Genomic DNA, 22,999 nt, shown 5'->3' with positions numbered 1-22,999 from the left:
CCTAACCAGTGACTGGGCAGAGGCTCGCGATGCCTGCCCCGAGGAATTAAAACCCTTTCACAGGCGCATGCATGAGCTATCACTACAAGCAGACAGCCTGATGTGGGGCAGCCGAGTAGTCATGCCTCTGCAAGGCAGAGAGGCATTTGTCCGGGAGCTCCATCGCGAGCACCCGGGGATCGTTCTCATGAAGGCCATAGCCAGATCCCACGTCTGGTGGCCTGGTATTGACGCGGACTTGGAGCTCTGCATCCGAAAGTGCACCATTTGTGCCCAACTCAGCAATGCCCCCAGGGAGGCTCCACTGAGCCCCTGGCCTACCAAACCGTGGTCGTGGGTGTACGTAGACTATGTGGGCCCATTCATGGGCAAAATGTTCCTTGTAGTTGTAGATGCATTTTCAAAGTGGATCGAATGCACCATTTTAAACTCGAGCACAACCTCCACCACTGTGGAGAGCCTTGCAACCATGTTTGCAACGCACGGAATCCCTGACATATTGGTCAGTGACAATGGTTCGTGCTTCATCAACGCAGAATTCCAAGACTTTATAATTGACCATGGCATAAATCACATCAAGACGGCACCGTTCAAGCCGGCCTCCAACGGCCAGGCGGAGAGAGCAGTGCAAATCATTAAACAAGGCTTGCTTAAAATCCAAGGTCCCACGCTGTCGCGACTGCTGCTGGCATACAGATCTCATCCACACTCATTGACTGGAATCCCCCCCGCGCAACTGTTGATGAAAAGGACTTTAAAAACAAGGCTCTCATTAATCCTCCCAGACATGCACGAAATCGTTGAGGCAAAGCGCTGTAAGCTGACTGAGTACCATGACAGAAATTCGAGGGGGAGCTGGAATGAGATAGGGGACAAAGTGTTTGTTCTAAACTATGGCAGGGGTCCCAAATGGCTTGCAGGGACAGTAACGGGCAAGGAAGGAAACAGGCTACTGGTAGTACAAATGGACAATGGCAAAACCTGCCAGAGACATGCAGACCAAGTCAAAAGCAGATTTACCAACAACACTGCGGAACCAGAGGCAGACTACAATGTGGAACTCGCATCATACCTGGTGGACAGACAGAGGGAACAACCTGAGGAAAGGGCCATCCCAACAGACAGCCCAGGCGAGTCAACAAGAATCACACCAATCGAAACAGACAGCCCAGGCGAGATACCAGCAACCACACCCAAAGAAAAACAGACACCAAGGCAAACAATTGAACCACAACTCAGATGTTCCACGCGAGAGCATAGACCACCTGAGAGACTGAACCTATAAAGACAATAAGACCTTGGGGGAGGGTGATGTCATGTATCTTACATTATTATATATAACTGTATCCTAACATGCTATACATGACTGTAATAAGATATGACCTGTAACCACCAGCATATCTTACCATCAGGGGTGCACTTGCAAGAGAGAGGTATATAAGGAGACGTCTCAGGCAAGTGCAGCATTCCAGAGATGTGAAATAAATGTGCAGGTCCAGAGTGACCTTGACTTCACTACATGCCTCGTGTGAATCTGTACTAAGGGGACAGGACTTTACAAAAAGCATCTCTGATCTCGTGCGCGAAAACAGGCCAAAACCAGTCTCTTTCCCCCTCTGTGCTTTCAAGTCAGTGTGTTCACTCCCAAGGACTCTTACTCACTACCCATAGGCTGTGGAAAGAACGAAGCAAAGGTATAAACCCCGATATTTTACCTGCGTGAAAAAACAAGGCTCACTGTAAATCGAGTACATTTAGTCTTTGGAAACAAAGCGATTGAAGTCACAATTGCAGTGAAGAATATGGTTTGTGTCCTTGTGAAGCTCTAGTACTTGCTATTTTAACAAAGATGGAAATCTATTGATTATAAACTCACTGGTTACAAATATCTCACAGTGTGATTCCAATTGTGAGCAATGCATTGCACTTTTATATGATGTGTTTCAGTGAGTGTTGAATGCATTTAGTATTGCATGAGATTGCCTTTGTTACCTCTAGCCTTGACTACTCCAACCCACTCCTGGCTGGCCTCCCACATTCTACATACGTAAACTTGAGGTCTTCCAAAATTCGGCAGTCCGTGTCCTAACTTTCACCAAGTCCTGCTCACCCATCACCCCTGTGCTCGCTGACTTACTCTGGCTCCCAGTTAAGCAATGCCTCAATTTCAAAATTCTCATCCTTGTTTACAAATCCCTCCATGGCCTCACCCCCTCCCTATCTCTGTTATCTTCTCCAGCCCCACAAACACCCCCCCCCCCCCCCGCCGTTTCCTCCTTTAAGACGCTCCTTAAAACTTACCTCGTCATCTGCCATAATTTCTTCTAATGTGGCTCGGTGTCAAATTTATTGTTTTGTCTTATAATGCTCCTGTGAAGCTCCTTGGGACCTAAAGGCGCTATATAAATACGTTGTTGTTGTTGTTAAGATTGTTCGAATAGAAAAATGACACTGAGTGGAGGGGGCTTTCAGCTGCTGAGGTCCTGCTCTCTGGAATTCTTGCCCTCCTCATCCACTCACATCCCAAAAATCCTCTTCTTTTATTGTGGATTTGATCAACTTTCCTACTTCTTTCTCCACTCCTCTGTTCTTCCCATGTGAAGTGCTTTGGAATGTTTTATGGAGTTAGATGCACTATATAAATGCAAGCTGCTTAAGTTCTCAGGGTGAAGTAAATGGATGCCTCCTTACAGGAAAGGGTGCACAATCCGCATCGAGGAATTGGAACTTGTTCTCATCTAAATTTCTCAGCAGTTCTATTCAGACAAGGTGACATGTTTCCACCAATGTCAGACACAAACAAAACAGGTCAGAGAAGGATGTTGCAACGTATGCACCTGTGAGTATATTCACAGGCTTGGAGAACTGTTGCATTGTGAGTGACTTAGCCAGTCACGTGGTGTTCACAAGACTCAATAAAACCCCAGCCAGTTGGGTTCGGGGGATCCACGATGAGGCAGGTGGTTGTGAGCCTGGTGGATGAACTGGTAATGTGTAGTGTGATTGTTAAACCTTAACTAATAAACCAACTAATTCTTAATAGCAACGTGTTGCAATGAATTCTTAAGCAAAGAACTCATGAAGCAAATACATTTGTCATTGCCTTCCATTTTCACCGGCAGAAGGGGTGACGATTCAGCCCCATAATTTTGTTTGACCTTGTTTTCCCCCCCCACCCCCAAAAGTGTCAACTTCCTGAGCTGCACAAAGTTCAAGAGAGAGAAGGCCTCGCACGACACCACCACCCCGATAGCCTTGTGTATCCTCGAGTGGCTCCACTGCAAAGGATGGAGGCCCTGACTGCATGCCAACCAGTTGGCTCGGTGTTCGGAGGGCCCAGTCGACAGCTGCGTCAGGGTCTTGCAGCTTTGAACCGACTCTCAGCCTGGTCTGGAGTCACTTACAAAGGAAACGACCCGGGACATTCGTCACCGCTGACATCATAATGCAGCCGAGTAGGGAGAGGAGGCTGGTCTCCCTGGCGCTGAGATAGCTATTGAAACAGTCAAATAACATTTCTTGCATATTTCTGTAGCATGATGTACTTCCCCTATCTCTTAAAACAAGAATGATTGAGGAGCAAGAAGGAACTGAGAGTCCTTGGCTACATTATCTATCACTGATTCTTAACGAGGAAAACAATAAATAAATGTAAAATGCTCAGGGACAAACAGAAATGTCTTGACTTCAGATTTAAATCAAAGGTGTTGTGACAACTGGTTTGCCTGGTGAATTCAGACAGACAAGCTACTCCTGACTTGGTGAATATGTAGTTTAAACTGTTGTGGAATTCGTACGAGATCATTGATTAGGTTCCTTTTCATACAATTGCCTGTTGCCTCAGCAACAAATTAGAAACCACCAGGACTGGCTAGAAAACACTGATTCACTGTGACGAGTCTCTCGGGGAAACATGCAGCGAAATGAACGGCCGACTGGAAATGAGCATCTCTCAATCTCAGCTTCCCGCAATGCGAAATGAGTGTTTCTGGTCTCTCTTAACCCGGAGAATATTGTAGACACGCTGTTGTATGACAGTGTTATCTTGGTGTGGTAAGTAATCTAACTTCAAAACCCATAATCTAAGCCACAAATACGCTATCCTACATGCTCCCCCTCTTCCTTTCTACTTCCTCACTATGGTAAAATTAAGACTTCCCACAATGTTTCTTTCTCAAATCGTTCTTCCTCAGGACTTCAAACTGTGGCACTCCTTACTTTCCTCAGTTTCCCTTTCCTCCAACAATCAATTATATTATTAACCAACGTTTAGCCTCACCTAACTCACTACTTCTGACTTATCACGTCTTCTCCTCACCTCTGTCTTAGTGGTATCCTGTACTTGGCCTTTTCCCTTCATTTCGGTTTGCAAATTTTCAAAAGAAAGAAAGACATTTATATAACGTTTTTCACGACCACCAGACATCTCAAACTGCAATGAAGTACTTTTGGAGCGTAGATACTGTTGTAATGTGGGAAATGCAGCAGCCAATTTGTGCACAGCAACTCCCACAAACAGCAATGTGATAATGACTTGATAATCTGTTTTTTGTTATGTTGATTAAGAAAGACTTGCATTTCACGACCATCAGACGTCTCAAAGCGCTTTACAGCCAATGAAGTACTTTTGAAGTGTAGTCACTGTTGTCATACCCAATCCCTGTTGAGGGATAAATATTGGCCAGGAGCCCTGCTCTTCAAAGTAGTGTCATGGAATCTTTTACGTCCACCTGAGAGAGTAGAAGGGGCCTCGGTTTAACGGCTCATCCAAAAGACGGCACCTCCGACAGTGCAGCACTCCCTCAGCACTGCACTGGAGTGTCAGCCTAGATTTATGTGCTTAAGTCCCTGGAGTGGGATTTGAATCCACAACCTTCTAACTCAGAAGCGAGAGTGCTACCCACTGAGCCACAGCTAACATTCATACTATGAAGGAATTGTATTTCAATCAGAAAGGTAAGTAGTGATGAGGGAGACCATTGGTCCATCTAGCTAATCCTTCCATAGAAACCCAGGGCATTCCCATCGCAGTCTCTAGCTGCATCGTGAATGATTTAAGTTTCAGCCTCTAGTACCCTGCTGGGAAGACCATTTCATGTGTTAATCACTCGTCGTGTGAAGTGCTTCCTGAACTTGCCCTTTACCAGTTTGAGACAATGTCCTCTTGTCCTGCAGGTGTGGTTTAACTTGACAGAGTGCACCAGACTTACCTTTTCTATTCCGCTTATTATCTTGTATACCTCCATAAGGTGCCACTCCATTCAAATTCTTCTTCCCTCCCCAACCCCAAATGTTTCCTTTGTACAATACTTCTCTTAGGGTCTTACCTTTTGGAAGAAGAACATGTTGCCTACAAAAGGATATGGCTTTGGATGTTTGATTCCAATTCTTTCCAACTTAGAGAATGGTGACACTGAGTACCTGTAAGGAATAACACAATACTAAAGGAAGTATCACAGTGCTGTTTTGGCCAATTTTTGTCCCTTTCTCTCCTAAAAACAATTCTTGCTGGGCAACAGTTCCATGGTTGTCTTCCGTGACCTCAATCAAGTGGGGCCATCCTTCAGATGCGAGTGTCGATAAGATATTTGACTTTGGGAGGGATAGGGCATTTCGAGTGAGCCCCGCTGCTATATCCCGATTATAGGACAATGCTAATAAATGTGGTTATGTTACTTTTCGAGATCAAATCTAACAAAAACATAATTAAGCACCCAAAGAAATTCAATTGCAAAAACTCTGAAGATTGGGCTAAGTTTATTCAAACACTTGAGGATTATGAAAAAACATCCAGCGGATGTGAGGAGATTCATATTTTCTCACTCATATAGATGACGGGATGAAACAGAAGATATTGTCTGCATATTCAAGCTGAGAGACTATAGCCATGTGGAGCATAAACACCGGCACACGCCATTTATTTTAGTCGTTCTGGGATATGGGCGCCGCTAGCAAGGCCGGCATTTAATTGTCCATCCCTAATTGCCCTTGAGAAGGTGGTGATGAGCCACTTTCTTGAACCGCTGCAGTCCATGTGGTGAAGGTACGCCCATAGTGCTGTTCTGGAGGGAGTTCCAGGATATTGACCCAGCGACTATGAAAGAACGGCGATATATTTCCAAGTCAGGACGGTTGCGACTTGGAGGGGAACTTGGAGGTGAATGGCCGAATGGCTTCTTTCTATGCTGTAAATTTTATGTAATAGCTGTGGAAAGGTTTGAAAGGTGGTGATGCAATGGAATCAGAGCATTCCAAAGATGGTACATTACATGGTGAAATGCTTCATGGTCACATTGTAGTTGGTCTGCAAGATAAAAGCCTTTAAGAACATAAGCAAAAGAATTAGGAACAGCAGTAGGCCATTCGGCACCTCCAGCCTGCTCCGCCATTCAATGAGATAATGGCAGATCTACCTCAACTCCACTTTCCTGCATTATCCCCATATCCCTTGATTCCCTTAATATCCAAAAATCTATCGATCCCTGTCTTGAATATACTCGACTGAGCCTCCACAGCCCTCCGGGATAGAGCATTCCAAAGATTCACCACCCTCTGAGTGAAGATATTTCTCCTCATCTCAGTCCTAAATGGCCGACCCCTTATTCTGAGACTGTGCCCCCTGGTTCTCGACTCCTCAGCCAGAGGCAACATCCTTCCTACATCGACCCTGTCAAGCCCTGTAAGAATTTTGTATGTTTCAATGAGATCACCTCTCATTCTTTTAAACTCTATAGAGAATATAGGCCTAGCCTACTCAATCTCTCCTCATAGGACAATTCCAGGAAGCAGTCTGGTGAACCTTCGTTGCACTCCCTCTATGGCAAGTATATCCTTCCTTAGGTAAGGAGACCAAAACTGTAAACAATACTCCAGGTGTGGTCTCACCAGGGCCCTATATAATTGCAGTAAGACGTATTTACTCTTATACTCAAATCCTCTTGTAATAAAGGCCAACATACCATTTTCTTTCTTAATTGCTTGCTATACCTGCATGTTAACTTTCAGTGATTCGTGTACAAGGACACCCAGGTCCCTCTGAACACCAACATTTCCCAATCTCTCACCATTTTAAAAAAAACTCTGCTTTTCTATTTTTCCTACCAAAGTGGATAACTTCACATATCTCCACATTATATTCCATTTGCCATGTTCTTGCCCACTCATTAGCCTGTCTATATCCCCTTGAAGTCAACCTCACAACTTACATTCCCACCTAGCTTTGTATCATCAGCAAAAATTGGATATATTACTCATCCAAATCATTGATAAAGATTGTGAATATCTGGGGCCCACCGATCCTTGCGACACCCTACTAGTTACAGCCTGTCAACCCGAAAATTACCCGTTATTCCTACTCCCTGTTTTCTGTCTGCTAACCAATCCTCAATCCATGCTAGTATATTAACCCCAATCCCATGAGCTCTAATTTTGTTTATTAACCTCTTGTGTGGCACCTTATCGAATGCCTTGTGAAAATCCAAATACACCACATCCACTGGTTCCCCCTTATTCTGCTCGTTACAACCTCAAAAATTTCTAACAGATTTGTCAATCATAATGTCCCTTTCATAAATCCATGTTGACTCTGTCCAATCCCCATTACCACGTCGTTAATAATAGATTCTAGCATTTTGCCTAATACTGATGTCAGACTAACTGGTCTGTAGTTCCCGTTTTCTCTCTCCCTCCTTTCTTAAATAGCAGGGTTACATTAGCTACCTTCCAATCTGCGGGTACCGTTCTAGAATCTATGGAATTTTGGAAGATGACAACCAATGCATCCACTCTCTTGCAAAACCCGAGGATGCAGGCCATCAAGTCCAGGGGATTTACCGTCTTTCAGTCCCATTAATTTCGCTAGTACTATTTTTTTTACTAATACTAACTTTTTTCAGTTCCTCATTTTTGCTTGACCCTTAGTATTCCACTATTTACAGGAAGTTTTTTGTGTCTTGTTTTGTGAAGACAGACATAAAGGGATCGAAATTGCTACTTTCTATAAGAGCCGTGTCAGTAAAGATTCAATCGGTACGGAGGGGCTGACATTTTTTAAATTGCCTTCCATTATTTTTGCAGCGGTGGACGGGACCGTCCCGGCTGCCTTCCCGCCCCATCGGGCACGCGCTGACCCCTTACTGACCGGCACAACCCCCGTTCCACCCCGCATGGGAGATTGCCCCATGGGAAATTGCCCTGCGGGAATTTGTCCCATGGGAGCGGAGCAGCCACCACTCGGTGCCCCCGACAGCTTTCCCCGGCGGGAAGCTTCTTGTGGCTGGACAGCGCATCCACCCTTAAAGGGGAGGGCGGCCCGACAATGGCAGAGATGGGTTTGGCCGGGCCGCCAACAGACAGCCCAGCACCCACTCTTCGGTACCGGGCCGCTGGCCTGGCCGAAACCCTCCCTGGTGGCCCAGTGGGTGCCACTAAAGTGGCTGCAGAGCTCGCAGCGGCCCTCCCCTTTAACTGAAGGGGAGGGATGATGTGACGTGTCAGCGTGGCGCGGATGACTCGGAACGGCGGCCGAGACGATAGAATGGCACTTTTGCCCCGCACCCGGCCGGAATACCGCCCCACTTCCGTAAAAAAAATAAAGTCCTGAGTTTCGACAGATTCTCTGCCCAATGCACTGGGCGAAGAGAACACTTACAAAACGGGAAGTGCACCCTGTTTGGGGCAGAGGGCAATTTCGGTCCCAAAGTATTTGTTTAATTTCTATGCCATTTCCTTATTCCCCATTATAACTTCTCCTGTCTCACATGTAAGGGACCCATGTTTACTTTTGCTAATCTTTTCCTTTTTACATACCTATAAAAGCTTTTTCTGTCTGTTTTTATGTCTCTCGCTAGTAATTCTAAAATCCTCCCAATCAACAGGCTTACTGTTATTTCTGGCACCACTATAAGCCTCTTCCTTTGACCTAATACTATCTTTAACTTCTCTTGTTCGCGTCGTTTGGACCACTTTTCCTGTGGGGTTTTTGTGCCTTAAAGGAATGTATGTTTGTTGTAAATTATGTATTCATTCTTTAAATGCTAGCCATTGCTTGTCTACCTTCATACCCTTTAATGTAGTTTCCCAATCTACCTTAGCCAACTCGACCCTCATACCTATGTAGTTTCCTTTGTTTAGATTTATGACCCTAGTTTCGGATTTAACTAAATCACTTTCAAACTTAATGTAAAATTCTATCATATTATGGTCATTCTTCCCCAAGGGCCCCTTTACTACAAGGTTATTAATGAACCCTTTCTCATTGCACAGTACTAGATCTAAAATAGTCTGTTCTCTAGTTGGTTCCTTAACACACTGATCTAGAAAACCACTTTGTATACATTCCATGAATTCGTCCTCCACACTATTATTGCAAATTTGGTTTGCCCAGTCTATATGTAGATTAAAGTCCCCCATGATTATTGTATTACCTTTATTACATGCACCTCTAATTTCCTGATTTATACTGTGCCCGACATTACCATTACTGTTTGGGGGTCTATAAACAATGTTTTCTGTCCCTTGCTGTTTCTTAGCTTCACCAAAACTGATTCTACTTCTTGATTTTTGGAGCTAAGATCCTTTCTCGCTCCTGTCTTTATCCCATCCTTTATCAGAGCTACCCCTCCTCCTTTTCCATTTTGCCTATCTCTTCTAAAAGTTAAGTATCCTGGAATATTTAGTTCCCAACCTTGGTCACTTTGCAACCATGTCCCCATAACGGCTATTAGATCAAACCTATTAATTTCCATCTGCGCTGTTAATACATCTATTTTGTTGGGAATGCTTCGTGCATTCAGATATAGTGCCTTTAGCTTTGATTTTTAATCTATTTTTTCCTGATGTCACCTTAGTCAGTGATGCCCTATTACCTTTGTTATTCTCTCTGTCCTTTCCTGACCCACTCTGCTTATTTTTACCCAGAACTCCACTCTGCCCTAGAGCCTTGACATTTCTCTTGCTGCTTTTAAATTTACTCTTGCCTGAATCCTCCCCCCTCCCACCCACCACTTCATTAGTTTAAAGCCCTGTTTACTGCCCTAATTATTCAATTCGCCAAGACACTGGTTCCAGCCCGGTTCAAGTGGAGCCCAACCCAACGGAACAGCTCCCTCTTTCCCCAGTACTGATGCCAGTGCCCCATGAAGCAAAACCCTTGCCCCCCACACCACTCTTTGAGCCACATATTGTTCCTTCTAATCTGCTTATCCCTATACCAATTGGTGCTTGGCTCAGGTAACAATCCAGACATTATTACTTTGAGGTTCTGTTTTTTAATTTGGACCCTAACTCCTCAAACTCTTTCAGCAGACCCTCATTCCTAGTCCTACCTATGTTGTTGGTTCCTACATGGCCCACGACAACTGGATCCTCCCCCTCCCACTCCAAGTTTTTCTCCAGCAGTGAGGGGATGTCTTTAACCCTGACCCTGGGCGGGCAACACAACCTTTGGAACTGCCGGTCGCAGCTGCAGAGAACAGTATTTATCCGTCTGACTATACTGCCCCTACCACAACCACATGCGTTTTCACTCCCCTCACTTGAATGGCCTCCTGCACCATGGTGCCATGGTCAGCCTGCTCATCCATCCTGCAGGCCTTTCCCTCATCCATACAGGCAGCAAGAACCTCATACCAGTTGGATAAGGACAAGTGCTGAGGCTCCTCCAGCACTGCACTCGGGGTCCCCTTACCTGCCTGAGTCGCAGTCACACACTCCTGACCTTGGCCACTAACCAGACCTGTACCACTATCTCACCTAAGGGGTGTGACTGCCTCCTGGTTCAAAGTGTCCAGGTAACTCTCCCCCTCCCTGATGCCCCGCAATGTCTCAGACTCTAGCTCAACAACTCTGAGCTGATGTTCCTCAAAATGCAGGCACTTACTGCAAATGTGTTTGTCCGAGATCACAATGCTCTCCATAAACTCTCACAGCTTTACCCTGAACTTATAGTTTAGGAGGCAACAGAAGAATCAATGCAAAAGAGTAGCTGTTAAAAGGCAAAAGGCAGCAGTTAGAAACCAGCCAACTGAGAAAGCAAATATAGTTAGTTGGTGGCACGGAGAGGAAAACTGCAGCAGCCAATACAAGTGTCAAAGCCATTGCGTCAAGACCAAAGGACTCTCTGAAGCAAAGCTACAAATGGGAAGCCCACTGATAATCCAAAGGTGTGTGACTGGTGTGGACGTTTCCTCTCCACCCATCATCATCATCACTGGCAGTCCTTCGAAATCGAGGAAGACTTGTTTCCACTCCAAAAGTGAGTTCTTAGGTGACTGTACAGTCCAGTACGGAAATTACAGTCTCTGTCACAGGTGGGACAGTCAGTCGTTGAAGGAAAGGGTGGGTGGGACTGGTTTGCCACATGCTCCATCCGCTACCTGCGCTTGTCCTCCGCATACTCTTGGCGACGAGACTCGAGGTGCTCAGCGCCCTCCCGGATGCTCTTCCTCCACTTAGGGCGGTCTTGGGCCAGGAATTCCCAGACGCCGGTGGGGATGCTGCACTTTATCAAGGAGGCTTTGAGAGTGTCCTTGAAACGTTTCATCTGCCCACCTGGAACTCGCCTGCTGTGTGGGAGTTCTGAATAGTGCGCTTGCTTTGGGAGTCTCATGTCAGGCATGCGGATGATGTGGCCCACCCAACGGAGTTGGTCGAGTGTGGTCAGTGCTTCAATACTGGGGATGTTGGCCTGGTCGGGAACACTGACGTTGGTACGTCTATCCTCCCAATGGATACATTCCCCGCACTCCCATCCCAGAGATGTGTATCCTGCTAGAACCAGCAAATGCCACACATGTTGGAAGAAGGCATATTTCCAGGCAGCATCCTGGACGCACCAAGTTGGCAGTCCTATTCAAAAACATGAACATTCCTGGGCAAGATATAACAAAGTTAGCTTCCGTGTTAGCCCAAATAGCAACAAAAGTGTACGTTGGGATGCCCTGAAAATATGATAAGGCGCATGTTCTTTCTTAGTGTACAAATGCAACTGTTTCAGGAGTTAAAACAGCACTTTACATCTCCAAGAGAGAGACTGCCATTTTAGTTGATGCTCCAGTCAAAAATGTCAGGCAGACAATCCTGCAGGACTCCTTCCCCAGGTCCCCACCATCCTCGTTATCCAATATCCAGCCAAAATGGTTTACTCTGCATGATATTAAAAAACAGCTATCAGCTCTGGATGTATCAACAGCTATGGGCCCTGACAACATCATGGCTGTGTAACAAAGTTCTGGCAGTGTGAAAAATTGCCCAGGTGAGGCCTATCCACAGTAAACAAGATAAATCTATGCCAGCCCATTACCGCCCTATTAGCCTTCTCCCAATCATCATCAAAGGCAGTCCCTCGGTATCGAGGAAGGCTTGTTTCCACTCTTAACATCAGTTCTTAGGTGGCTGAACAGTCCAATACCAGAACCATAGTCTCTGTCACAGGTGGGGCAGATAGTCGTTGAGGAAAGGGGTGGGTGGGACTGGTTTGCCGCATGCTCTTTCCGCTGCCTGCGCTTGATTTCTGCATGCTCTCGGCGACGAGACTCAAGGTGCTCAGCGCCCTCCCGGATGCACTTCCTCCACTTAGGACGGTCTTTGGCCAGGGTCTCCCAGTTGTCAGTGGTGATGTTGCACTTTATCAGGAAGGCTTTGAGGGTGTCCTTGTAACGTTTCCGTTGCCCACCTTTGGCTCGTTTGCCATGAAGGAGTTCCGAGTAGAGCACTTGCTTTGGGAGTTTCATGTCTGGTATGCGAACTATGTGGTCTGCCCAGTGGAGCTGATCAAGTGTGTTCAGTGCTTCGATGCTGGGGATGTTGGCCTTGTCGAGGTCGCTAATGTTGGTGCGTCTGTCCTCCAGGGGATTTGTAGGATCTTGCGGAGACATCGTTGGTGGTATTTCTCCAGCGATTTCAGGTGTCTACTGTACATGGTCCATGTTTCTGAGCTATACAGAAGGGCGGGTATTACTACAGCCCTGTAGACCATGAGCTTGGTGGCAGTTTTGAGGGCCTGGTCTTCAAACACTCTTTTCCTCAGGCAGCCGAAGGCTGCAGTGGCGCATTGGAGGCGGTGTTGAATCTCGTCGTCAATGCCTGCTCTTGTTGATAGGAGGCTCCCGAGATAGGGGAAATGGTCCACGTTGTCCAGGGCTGCGCCGTGGATCCTGATGACTGGGGGCCAGTGCTGTGCGGCGAGGACAGGCTGGTGGAGGACCTTTGTCTTGCTGATGTTTAGCGTAAGGCCCATGCTTTCGTACGCCTCAGTAAATACGTCGACTATGTCCTGGAGTTCAGCCTCTGTGTGTGCGCAGACGTAGGCATCATCCGTGTGCTGTAGCTTGATGGCAGAGGTTAGTGTGGTCTTGACGGCGAAGGTTGAACAGCTTCCCACAGGTTCTGTAGTTTAGTTCCACTCCAGTGGAGAGCTTGTCAACTTTGAGGCGGAGCATTGCAGCGAAGAAGATTAAGAGGGTTGGGACGATGAGGCAGCCCTGTGTGACCCCAATCATCAGTAAAGTGATGAGAGGAATCGTCAAAAGTGCCATCAAATGAAACTTACTCACCAAAACCTGCTCACTGAAGCTCAGTTTAGGTTCAGCCAGAAACAATGATCCAGACCTCATCACAATCTTGATCCAGACAAGGATGCAAGATCTGTATCAAAGCAGCATTTGACCAAGTATAGCACCAAGGTCATCGGAAAAACCCTCCAGTTGTGTTTGTCAGAGCCTATTCATCATAGTCCCAGAAATCACCTCAGATAAGTGTCCTTGGCCCATCCAGCTTCAGCTGTTTCATCAATAACCTTCCCATCATAAGATCAGAGGCAGGACTAATCATTGTCGAATCCACTGCGTTCAGCTCCATTCACAGCAGCTCTGATAATGAATCAGCCATGCTAGTCTATAGAAGGGCCTGGATAACATCCAGGTTTGGGCTGACACATGGCAGGTAATATTTTCGCCACATAAGTGGCAGGTAATGACCATCTCCAAGAAGGGAAATCCAGCCACCTCCCCTTAACCTTCAACAGCAACACCATCATTGAGGCCCCACCATCAACATCCTAGAGATCATCACTGACCATGAGTTAACTGGGCCAGACATATCAACATCAGGGCTACAGACAGACACTGAGTATTCTGCGATGAGTGGCTCACCTCCTGACCCCTCAAAGCCCCTCCGCCATTTACAAGGATTGTGTGAGGGAATACTCACCACTCACCTGGGTGGGTGCATTGGGAGTCTAACAGCCAGCTCATCGAAACATAGAAACGTAAAAAATAGATGCAGGAGTAGGCCATTCAGCCCTTCGAGCCTGCCACCGCCATTCAATAAGATCATGGCTGATCATTCCCTCAGTACCCCTTTCCTGCTTTTTCTCCATACCCCTTGATCCCCTGAGCCGTAAGGGCCATATCTAACTCCCTCTTGAATATATCCAATGAACTGGCATCAATAACTCTCTGCAGCAGGGAATTCCACAGGTTAACAACTGAGTGAAGAAGTTTTTCCTCATCTCAGACCTAAATGCCCCCCCCCCCACCCCCCCCTTATCCTAAGACTATGTCCCCTGGTTCTGGACTTCCCCAACATGTAACCTGTCCCGTCCCATCAGAATCTTATACGCTTCTATGAGATCCCCTCTCATCCTTCTAAACTCCAGCGAATAAAGGCCCAGTTGATCCAGTCTCTCCTCATATGACAGTCCAGCCATCCCTGGAAGCAGTCTAGTAAACCTTCGCTGCACTCCCTCAATAGCAAGAACATCCTTCCTCAGATTAGGAGACCAAAACTGAACACAATATCCCAGGTGAGGCCTCACTACGACCCTGTACAACTGCAGTAAGACCTCCCTGCTCCTATACTCAAATCCCCTAGCTATGAAGGTGAACACACCATTTGCCTTCTTCACCGCCTGCTGTACCTGCATGCCCACTTTCAGTGACTGATGAACCATGACATCCAGGTCTTGTTGCACCTTCCCTTTTCCTAATCTGCCGCCATTCAGATAATATTCTGCCTTCATGTTTTTGCCCCCAAAATGGACAACCTCACATTTATCCACATTATACTGCATCTGCCATGCATTTGCCCACTCACCTGTCCAAGTCACCTTGCAGCCTCTTAGCGTCCTCCTCACAGCTCACACCGCCACCCAGTTTAGTGTCATCCGCAAACTTGGAGATATTACACTCAATTCCTTCACCTAAATCGTTAATGAATATTGTAAAGAGCTGGGGTCCCAGCACTGAGCCCTGCGGCACTCCACTAGTCACTGCTTGCCATTCTGAAGAGGACCCATCTATCCCGACTCTCTGCTTCCTGTCTGCCAACCAGTTCTCCATCCACGTCAGTACATTACCCCCAATACCATGCGCTTTGATTTTGCACAACAATCACACCAGCTCAGGCCCAAGAAATGCACCAAGCCAATCCCAATGCAATGGTGCAAGTTTTGTCACTTGTGGGTTTGAAAGAGTAATTATTCAAATTTAAACAAAGTTGTGCGATTAGTTAATTTTGTGTCTGAGTGAAGTGTTTGAATTTTTGAGGTCAGACCACCCCAAATCCAAGAAGTCTTGGTAACTCTTTTCCAGGAATGTAAACAGACATCTGTTTAATTTGGAGGAGGGGCGAAAGGGTAATTGGAAGATTCTATGAGAGGAAATGGCTTGAAATCCCAACGAGGAGACAAGTCGACATGAGGGCGGTTTGAAATATGATCGGAATTGGTGCAGCCAAGGGGCCGAGGTGGAGGGCAATCCGTCCGGCCCTTTGCAGTTTGAGATCTTAACTCCCCGGCCTCACCTGCATAATCGGATGCCGTTCCCCACCCACAGCCAGCGGGACGATCTACATTCCTGGCGGGCGCGAGTAGGATTTCGGGCAGTAAGAGGCCACCGATCGAGTGGCCCCCGGCACTAAGGTCTTTGGGACGGCGTTCTGGAGTTCGGACGAGAAGGAAGCCCATGTCAGGGGAGGCCCAGGCTCCCTTGTGGTGCCTGGGGGAGCACCTCTGCCTCACAAGGAAACAGTACAACACACCAACTTTGCTGGCTCCTGTTTGCGGACGGTTTGGCCTAGCGGGGAATCCGCGCTGGATTGCCCATACCAGCCTGGGGTTAATATCGCAATCGGGTCCCGATGACGTCATCAGGATCCGATCAGATACTTAAACAAGGACCCTGCAGTCGGTAGGCTATGGACGGGAGGCCAGCGGGTAAGTCTCCCAGTCCATTTTAATTTCCCCCACCTCTGGAGCTCCACTCCAGAGCCTCAAGCACATAATCGAAGCTGACACATTGGTGCAGTACTGAGAAGAAGCTGCCGTCTCTCGGATGAGACGTAAAAGATCCCACAGCACTATTCAAAGAAGAGCAGGGGAGTGCTCCACAGCATCCTTGTCAATATTTATCTCTCAACCAAGATCACTAACACCGACTATCTGGTCATTATCATGCTGTTTGTGGGACCTTGCTGTGTGTTACTTGGCTGCTGCAGTTTCTTACATTAGTGACTACACTTCATAAATACTTCAACAACAACAAGAAATAGTAAAACGTTCCAAGGCGCTTTACAGGAGTGTTATAAGACAAAACAAATTAATTTGACACTGATCCACATAAGAAGAAATTATGGCAGATGACCAAAAGCTTGGTCAAAGAGGTAGGTTTTAAGGAGCGTCTTAAAGGAGGAAAGAGAGATAGACAGAGAGGTTTAGGGAGGGAGTTCCAGAGCTTAGGGCCCAGGCAGCTGAAGGCACGGCCACCGATGGTTGAGCGATTGTAATCAGGGATGCTCAAGAGGGCAGAATTAGAGAAGCGCAGACATCTCGGGGGTTGTGGGGCAGAAAGAGATTACAGAGATAGGGAGGGGCAAGGCCGTAGAGGGATTTGTAAACAGGGGTGGGAATTTTGTAACCGGGAGTCAACGTAGGTCAGCGAACATAGGGGTGATGGGTCAGCGGGACTTGGTGCCAGTTACGACACTTCATTGCCTATAAATCACTATGGGATGTCCTGAGATCAGGAAAGGCACGACATAAATGCAAGTCTTTCATTCTTTCTTTCTCTCTATCTCATTCTTTCTTTCAGACTTATAAAAGTGACATTTCAAAGTGCAAAAGGGAAACACCTCACTGGCCTTGCATGCTATTACGATCAGCAACTGTGTGAGGGTCGGGCAAAGCGCTAGTCACTTCAACAATAAGTCTACTTAAAAATGTACTTTGGATTGCTGGAAGGAGGTTTCTGTACATCCCCAGTGCTCAAATGAGAAACATTTTCTGTCAGATAAAGACAGTCTAGGGCTGCAGGACTATGCCAGTAAGTTATACTGGTTCAGAGGTCACAGTAATGTTAGGAACAGATGGCATGGGAAGCCGAATATTCGATCACTGATTAGAGCTAGTTGTTATTCCAGATGTCGTCGTTTTTCAAAAGTTAACCTAATATATATTCAAGAACTGATTGTCGAGCCTTTCATTACCCTCCCCCACATGTTCAAGATCATCATTTGAACTCAAAATTTGAGCACAATTTTCCCACAAGCAGTAATTGAGGACATCTGGCAGCTTGTCGGGTTTCAGTAGTCAAACGGGAGGTGATGAAATATTGATTCCAAATCACCTGTTTTTACAACATGCATCCTTCATAAATAATTCTGAAATGTCAAGTTTCGCATTTTTATTGGTTGCAGTAATTTCTGTTGGTGTTTGTCCCTTGGCACCCAGCACCTGCTCGGAAAGGCCAGGCAGGACTGCAGGCCCTTCCGTATCTCTCACCCGGCTGGGTGTTGAATGGGTCAGCACTTGGGATGTTTTCAGCAGGGCAGACCATTAGCTGCCTTCTTCAAATCCAGTGTTTCTTTCCTTCGTGCTCTTATTCAATGTCAGGGCAACAGAATTAAAACAAGAGGTGTTAAATTCATTAACACCCCCCTCCTCCATGACTCTTCCTTTGCCTTCTACGCAGTGCTGCTTCTTCTTTGGCAGTGCCCCAGTGTCGAGGATGACATGCTTCCACACTAAAATGAGTTCTAAGGTGACTGATGAGGGATCTACAGTCTCTGTCACAGGTGGGAAAGGCAGTGGTTGAAGGGACGGGTGGGTGGGGTGCTTGATTTGTCGTACGCTCCTTCCGCTGTTTGTACTTGGCCTCCGTGTGCTCCCGGTGAAGAGACTCAAAGTGTTCGCCGCCTTTTCAGATGCTTCTCCTCCACTTTGATCGGATTCCCAAGAGTCGGTGGGGATGTCCTTGAAGCATTTTCTCTGCCCTCTTGGGGCTCGCTTGCCATGATGTAGCTTGGAGTAGAGTGCTTGTTTCGGGAGTCTACACAGTGCACATCTGTTAAGAAACTGCAATCCAAACCATCGTTCCAGCTGCTCAGTGTGCGAGTTGGAGAAAGTCACCACATGTATTATTTAAGGCTCAGCCTATGCTGAGTTAGCTAGGACAGGAGGCGGGGCGATCCCTATCACTATCCAGTGCCCCCACGCTGGAACGTACACACGCATGTCATTTAGCAACAGTTTTGGCTCAGCTTTGATCCTCTTTGCAGTTGAATCGCCTGTCGACACTCACTGTCTGGGCTCATGAAGACTGGGTGAGGTTCGGGCACCTGCAAAAACATAGTCAGCACCTTCAGGAGAGGTGTGCTGGGTTACTAGAGTTTTCTCAGTAGTCTCTCTCAACAGCCATTTAGGAAAATGGTAACATTAGGAACAGGTGTAGGCCAGTCAGCCCCTCGAGTCTGCCCTGCAGTTCAATTAGATCATGGCTGATCTGCACCTCAACTCCATTTACTTGTATTTCCTCCATATCCCTTGATATCATTACCTAATAAAAATCTCTCGCTCTCAGTCTTGAAAGCTCTAACTGACCCCCAGTAGCCACAGCCTTTTGGGGAGAGAGTGTCAGATTTCCACTGCCTTTTGAGTAAAAGAGCTTCCTGACTTTCCTCTTGAACGGCCTGGCTCTAATTTTAAGTTTATGACCCCTTTTCCTTGATTCCCCACCAGAGGAAATAGTTGCTCTGGATCTACCCTATCGAATCCTTTAAATCATTTTAAACACCTCGATCAGATCACCCCTCAATCTTCGACACTCAATTTATCCATTTAACTTTGTCCTGTTCTGTCACAGCAGTCAAATGGAATAAACATATGGCTCATCCCCTTCACTGTATGAAGCAGATGTTTATAAATAGTATGATTAAGACTGATCAGAACGCAAGGTACTGAGCTGCTTCCTGAATGACTGCTCTTCCTGACCATTATTCCGGCTCCCGAGGCAATTGTTGCTATTTTTGGTTATCCACTCACTTTGCTATCATCTTTTGATGCCAAAGCAGAGTCGCCAACTTCAGCAACAGTACACGCAGCTTGGAGCCCTCTCTCCCTGTGTGGAGAATTTCTTTTGAACAGCTGTGTGCACTGGTGTGGATGTCCCTGTTGCAGCAGATGTTCTGTTCCATTTCACCTCAAAGCAGTCGCAAAACATATCATCGGCGATTTGCTTTTTGAAATACATCCATATCATCCAATGTGATCCAGGGCTAGGAGAGGCGAGAGTTCGGGGCCCAGAAGAGCCGGGGGCCCAGGGGCAGCACGGGCCAGCCCACACTGCGATATGTGTGCGCACTAGGTCCGTGCAGCAGAGCTGGTCTTCAGTCGTCTTGGTTAATCCTTGCCACTGGACCAAGACCTAGCTCTGTCAAGCCCGTGTGGTGGCTGGTGTGCAACGGCCATCACACGTTAAAAAAATCCACGCACAGGCATCCTCCACCCTTCAGGATGTAGTTCGGGATCCGGAATATTAGGTCTTTCATTGAAACACCTGTGAACTCATCCCTTTTCGGCGTGGAAGCAAGTCATCCTCGATACGAGGGACTTCCTATGATGATTAAGCAGTCACTGGCAGGAGACTTGCAAAGAGAGTCGCTTATTTCTTCCCAAAGGACAAGTTTGGAAGAGAGAGAGCAACCACTGAAATATGACTGTGGGCAACATACCAGGACTGGTACTCCAGCTGGGAGCTGGCACTTGAAAAGGAGCGGAGAAAAGGAGAGGTTTCATTTTCCTTGAGTTTCTTTCTATTCCTCAGTCGGCAGGTTTTGTTTATTCTGGTTATATCTTGCGTTCAGTTTGTCACATGCTTGAGCTCAGAATTTCAGTGAGAACATTGTAAATATTTTTGGCTGCAGTGTTGGTGCAGCTTGTGCTTGCCTTCGCCTCCCCTGTGTATCTTCATCGCCATGGAAATACGTCAACACACTTTATTTGTGTATTTCCAAAGGTAGTTTGTCTTGGAGTTTCGAAAGGATACCTCTTGGTCCCACTTCTTTCATGTGGCACATTCTGACCACATTTTGTTTTGCAAGTCTGGGACAAGTTTTTCCAGTAGTCGCAGAGATAAAGAGGAGAGGGGGAGGAGGAGACTGCTGTTGCAGATGGATAGCAGACTGCTAGGTACTTTTTGAGACTGAGAGCCTGGTTTGGAGAAGATCCAATCAAACCTGCAACTTGTGAGCCAAGTCAGGAAACAAAGATAAGTCAAGCTCTCCTAAAGAGTCAGAAAACAAGCTTACACTGTCTACACTAATATAATTGGGCAGAATGACTCAGCGCTAAAGGAATAGACTGATTTGTCACCAGTTTATTGTTCTACATAAGTGGGAACTTCAATCTGTTAAGGAATACTGGGGACGAAAACGGGTGCGAGAATCGCGATGTGCAATTACCCTGCGCCCATTCGATGTAATCCACGCAGCACACCATCCTTGTGCCGCCTGCTCATTATAATGAATGCTGGGAGCAGCCAGCGCTAACCACGCTGTTCATTGGCTGCATGCCTCAGCAGGGGGCCCAATATCGTTACTTACTAGCACTACTTAAAGCTAGTCTGAACGGCTTAAAGCTAGCCTGCACCTCTTAAAGGGAAGGTGCATTGTGGCTGCTGGAGGTGATGACATCATTCGGAATAGTGCTGTGCAACAAAGAACAATGGCTGATCATCGGAGAGAGCGTGCACCAAGGTTTGCCGACATTGCACTGGAGGTCGCGGTGGAGGAAGTGGAAAGATACAGGAGAGATGAGCTGTACCTGCAGGGGGCAGTAAGCCCTCCAAACACACAGTGAAAAGACAGTGGGAGCAGATAGCCGCGGAGGTTAATACCAGGAGTGCAGCCCCAAGGACCTGGATGCAGTGTCGCAAGAAGTTTAATGACCTCACACGAGTGGTCAAGGTCAGTGAACGCATCTTTAAATGCCATATCCTACAAACTGCACCACTAGCCTCAGCCACTGCTCAATTCACCACACCCCCATCACTCACCTACCCATAACCTCTATCAATCAGCACGCATGAGAACATTTGAGGCCACAATCTAGTCTAACACTTCGAGGCAGTGCTACAACAGTGCTATCTTTCAGAAGAGATATTGAACCAACGCTCTGCTCATATTGTGAATGTTGGCTATCTTTGAAAACTGGGGTAAATGTTCACAAATCTTTGAAGGTGGCAGAGCAAGTTGATAAGACAGTGAAGAAAGCTTGTGGGATACTTGGCTTTGTAAACGGGGGCATTGAATTCAAGACAAGGAATGTTCAGCCATGAACTCATTGAATGGCGGTGCAGGCTAGATGGGCTGAATGGCCTGCTCCTGCACCTATTTTCTATGTTTCTAAAAAGAGCAGTGAGTGTCCCCTGAATTCTGGATAAGATTTGTCCCTAAACCAACACCATCAAAGGCAAACACTCAACTCAGGGCCTGCCTCCATTATCCAAGTGGGGGTGCCGGGGGCGGAGGGGGGGGCGGGGGGGTAAGAAAAGGAGTCTCCTCCATAAACCGTACAGTTGAAGTTCCCCTGTACTTTGTGTATCTGATATAGTTTTGTAGAGAAACAGCAGGGTCAGACAGTTTCTGTTAGCTGTGTAGGAAAATAAGTCTCCCTTTCATTCCCCCTCGTATTTCTACAGTTTATTTGCCTTTCTGTAATAAGCTTGTCACAGTGCACCGAGAGAAGGATGGGAACCATTAAATGAGGTGTTTTTATCTGAAATCTGTAAATACATGAACATCACTGGTAACTGCAAAGTATGGAGGGAACTTTATATCCCATTGGAAAATTATATGGGGTTTTCACAGAGTAAATAAGGAGAAATTGTTTCCACTGCCAGGAGGGTCGGTAACCAGAGGACACAGATTTAAGATAATTGACAAAAGAACCAGAGGCAAGATGAGGAGACATTTTTTAAGCAGCGAGTGGTTATAATCTGGACGGTGGGAGCAGATTCAACAGTAACTTTCAAAAGGGAATGGCCTCCTTCTATGCTCTCTGATTTATACGACAGCAGGGCCTTTAAGGGGCAATGCTATCCCAGGTGCTAATGTAGATGGCTGGTGCTGCTCAACACCGAGAGCTCAGGCTGTGGACAGGCTCGTGTCTGAGAAAGCCCTCGGCTAGTGCGGTGAGGTCGCGAATGCGCACGTGCCATTTTACTCACGTTGCACCATACCCACCGTGCACTGTAAATGGCGGAACCCGGATAATATTACGGGAATGGAAGCAGTTTTGCATTGTGGGGAAAACAAAAGAAAACTCTTGTACTGAGCTTTTGGACGTCTCAAAGCTCTTTACGGGCAATGAGTTGCTTTGAAGCAGAGTCACTGTTACTTTGCAAGCAAAAGCAGCAAACAAATATGCACACAGCAAGATGCCACAAATAAATGCAATGAGTTAATTTGTTTTTGGTGGAATTGGTTGAGGGATAAATATTGGCCAGGCCATTAGCACAACTCTCTCCTCCCTCTCAATGATGCTTTGAGGTTTCTTATGCCCACAGAATAGACATGTGGGATCTCAGTTTAACATGTCATCTGAAAGACAGTGCCACACTCCCTCAGTACTGTACAGATGTGTCAGCCTAACCCGAACCTGGTCAGTTGGATTTTCATGTACTAATGGGTGCAATGACTTTTGATGTCATCCTGATGTCTAAAGATG

General features: G+C 46.7%; 1 protein-coding gene across 4 annotated transcripts in view; it reads right to left on the bottom strand.

Moving 5' to 3' along the window:
* The window catches only part of tbxas1 (thromboxane A synthase 1 (platelet)), a 329,644-nt gene that overhangs the window by 258,114 nt on the left and 48,531 nt on the right, over window positions 1-22,999 (bottom strand). For all 4 annotated transcript variants that reach the window (XM_070900690.1, XM_070900689.1, XM_070900693.1 and 1 more), the window contains exon 3: window positions 5,328-5,421. In XM_070900690.1, the coding sequence (XP_070756791.1) occupies window positions 5,328-5,421 (94 nt within the window). The remainder of the gene's footprint in view (window positions 1-5,327; window positions 5,422-22,999) is intronic.

The sequence above is a fragment of the Pristiophorus japonicus genome, chromosome 15, assembly GCF_044704955.1.
Source record: "Pristiophorus japonicus isolate sPriJap1 chromosome 15, sPriJap1.hap1, whole genome shotgun sequence".
Lineage (NCBI taxonomy): Eukaryota > Metazoa > Chordata > Chondrichthyes > Pristiophoridae > Pristiophorus > Pristiophorus japonicus.
The sequence above is the reverse complement of the archived record's forward strand: the minus strand, read 5'-3'. Positions and strand labels throughout refer to the sequence as shown.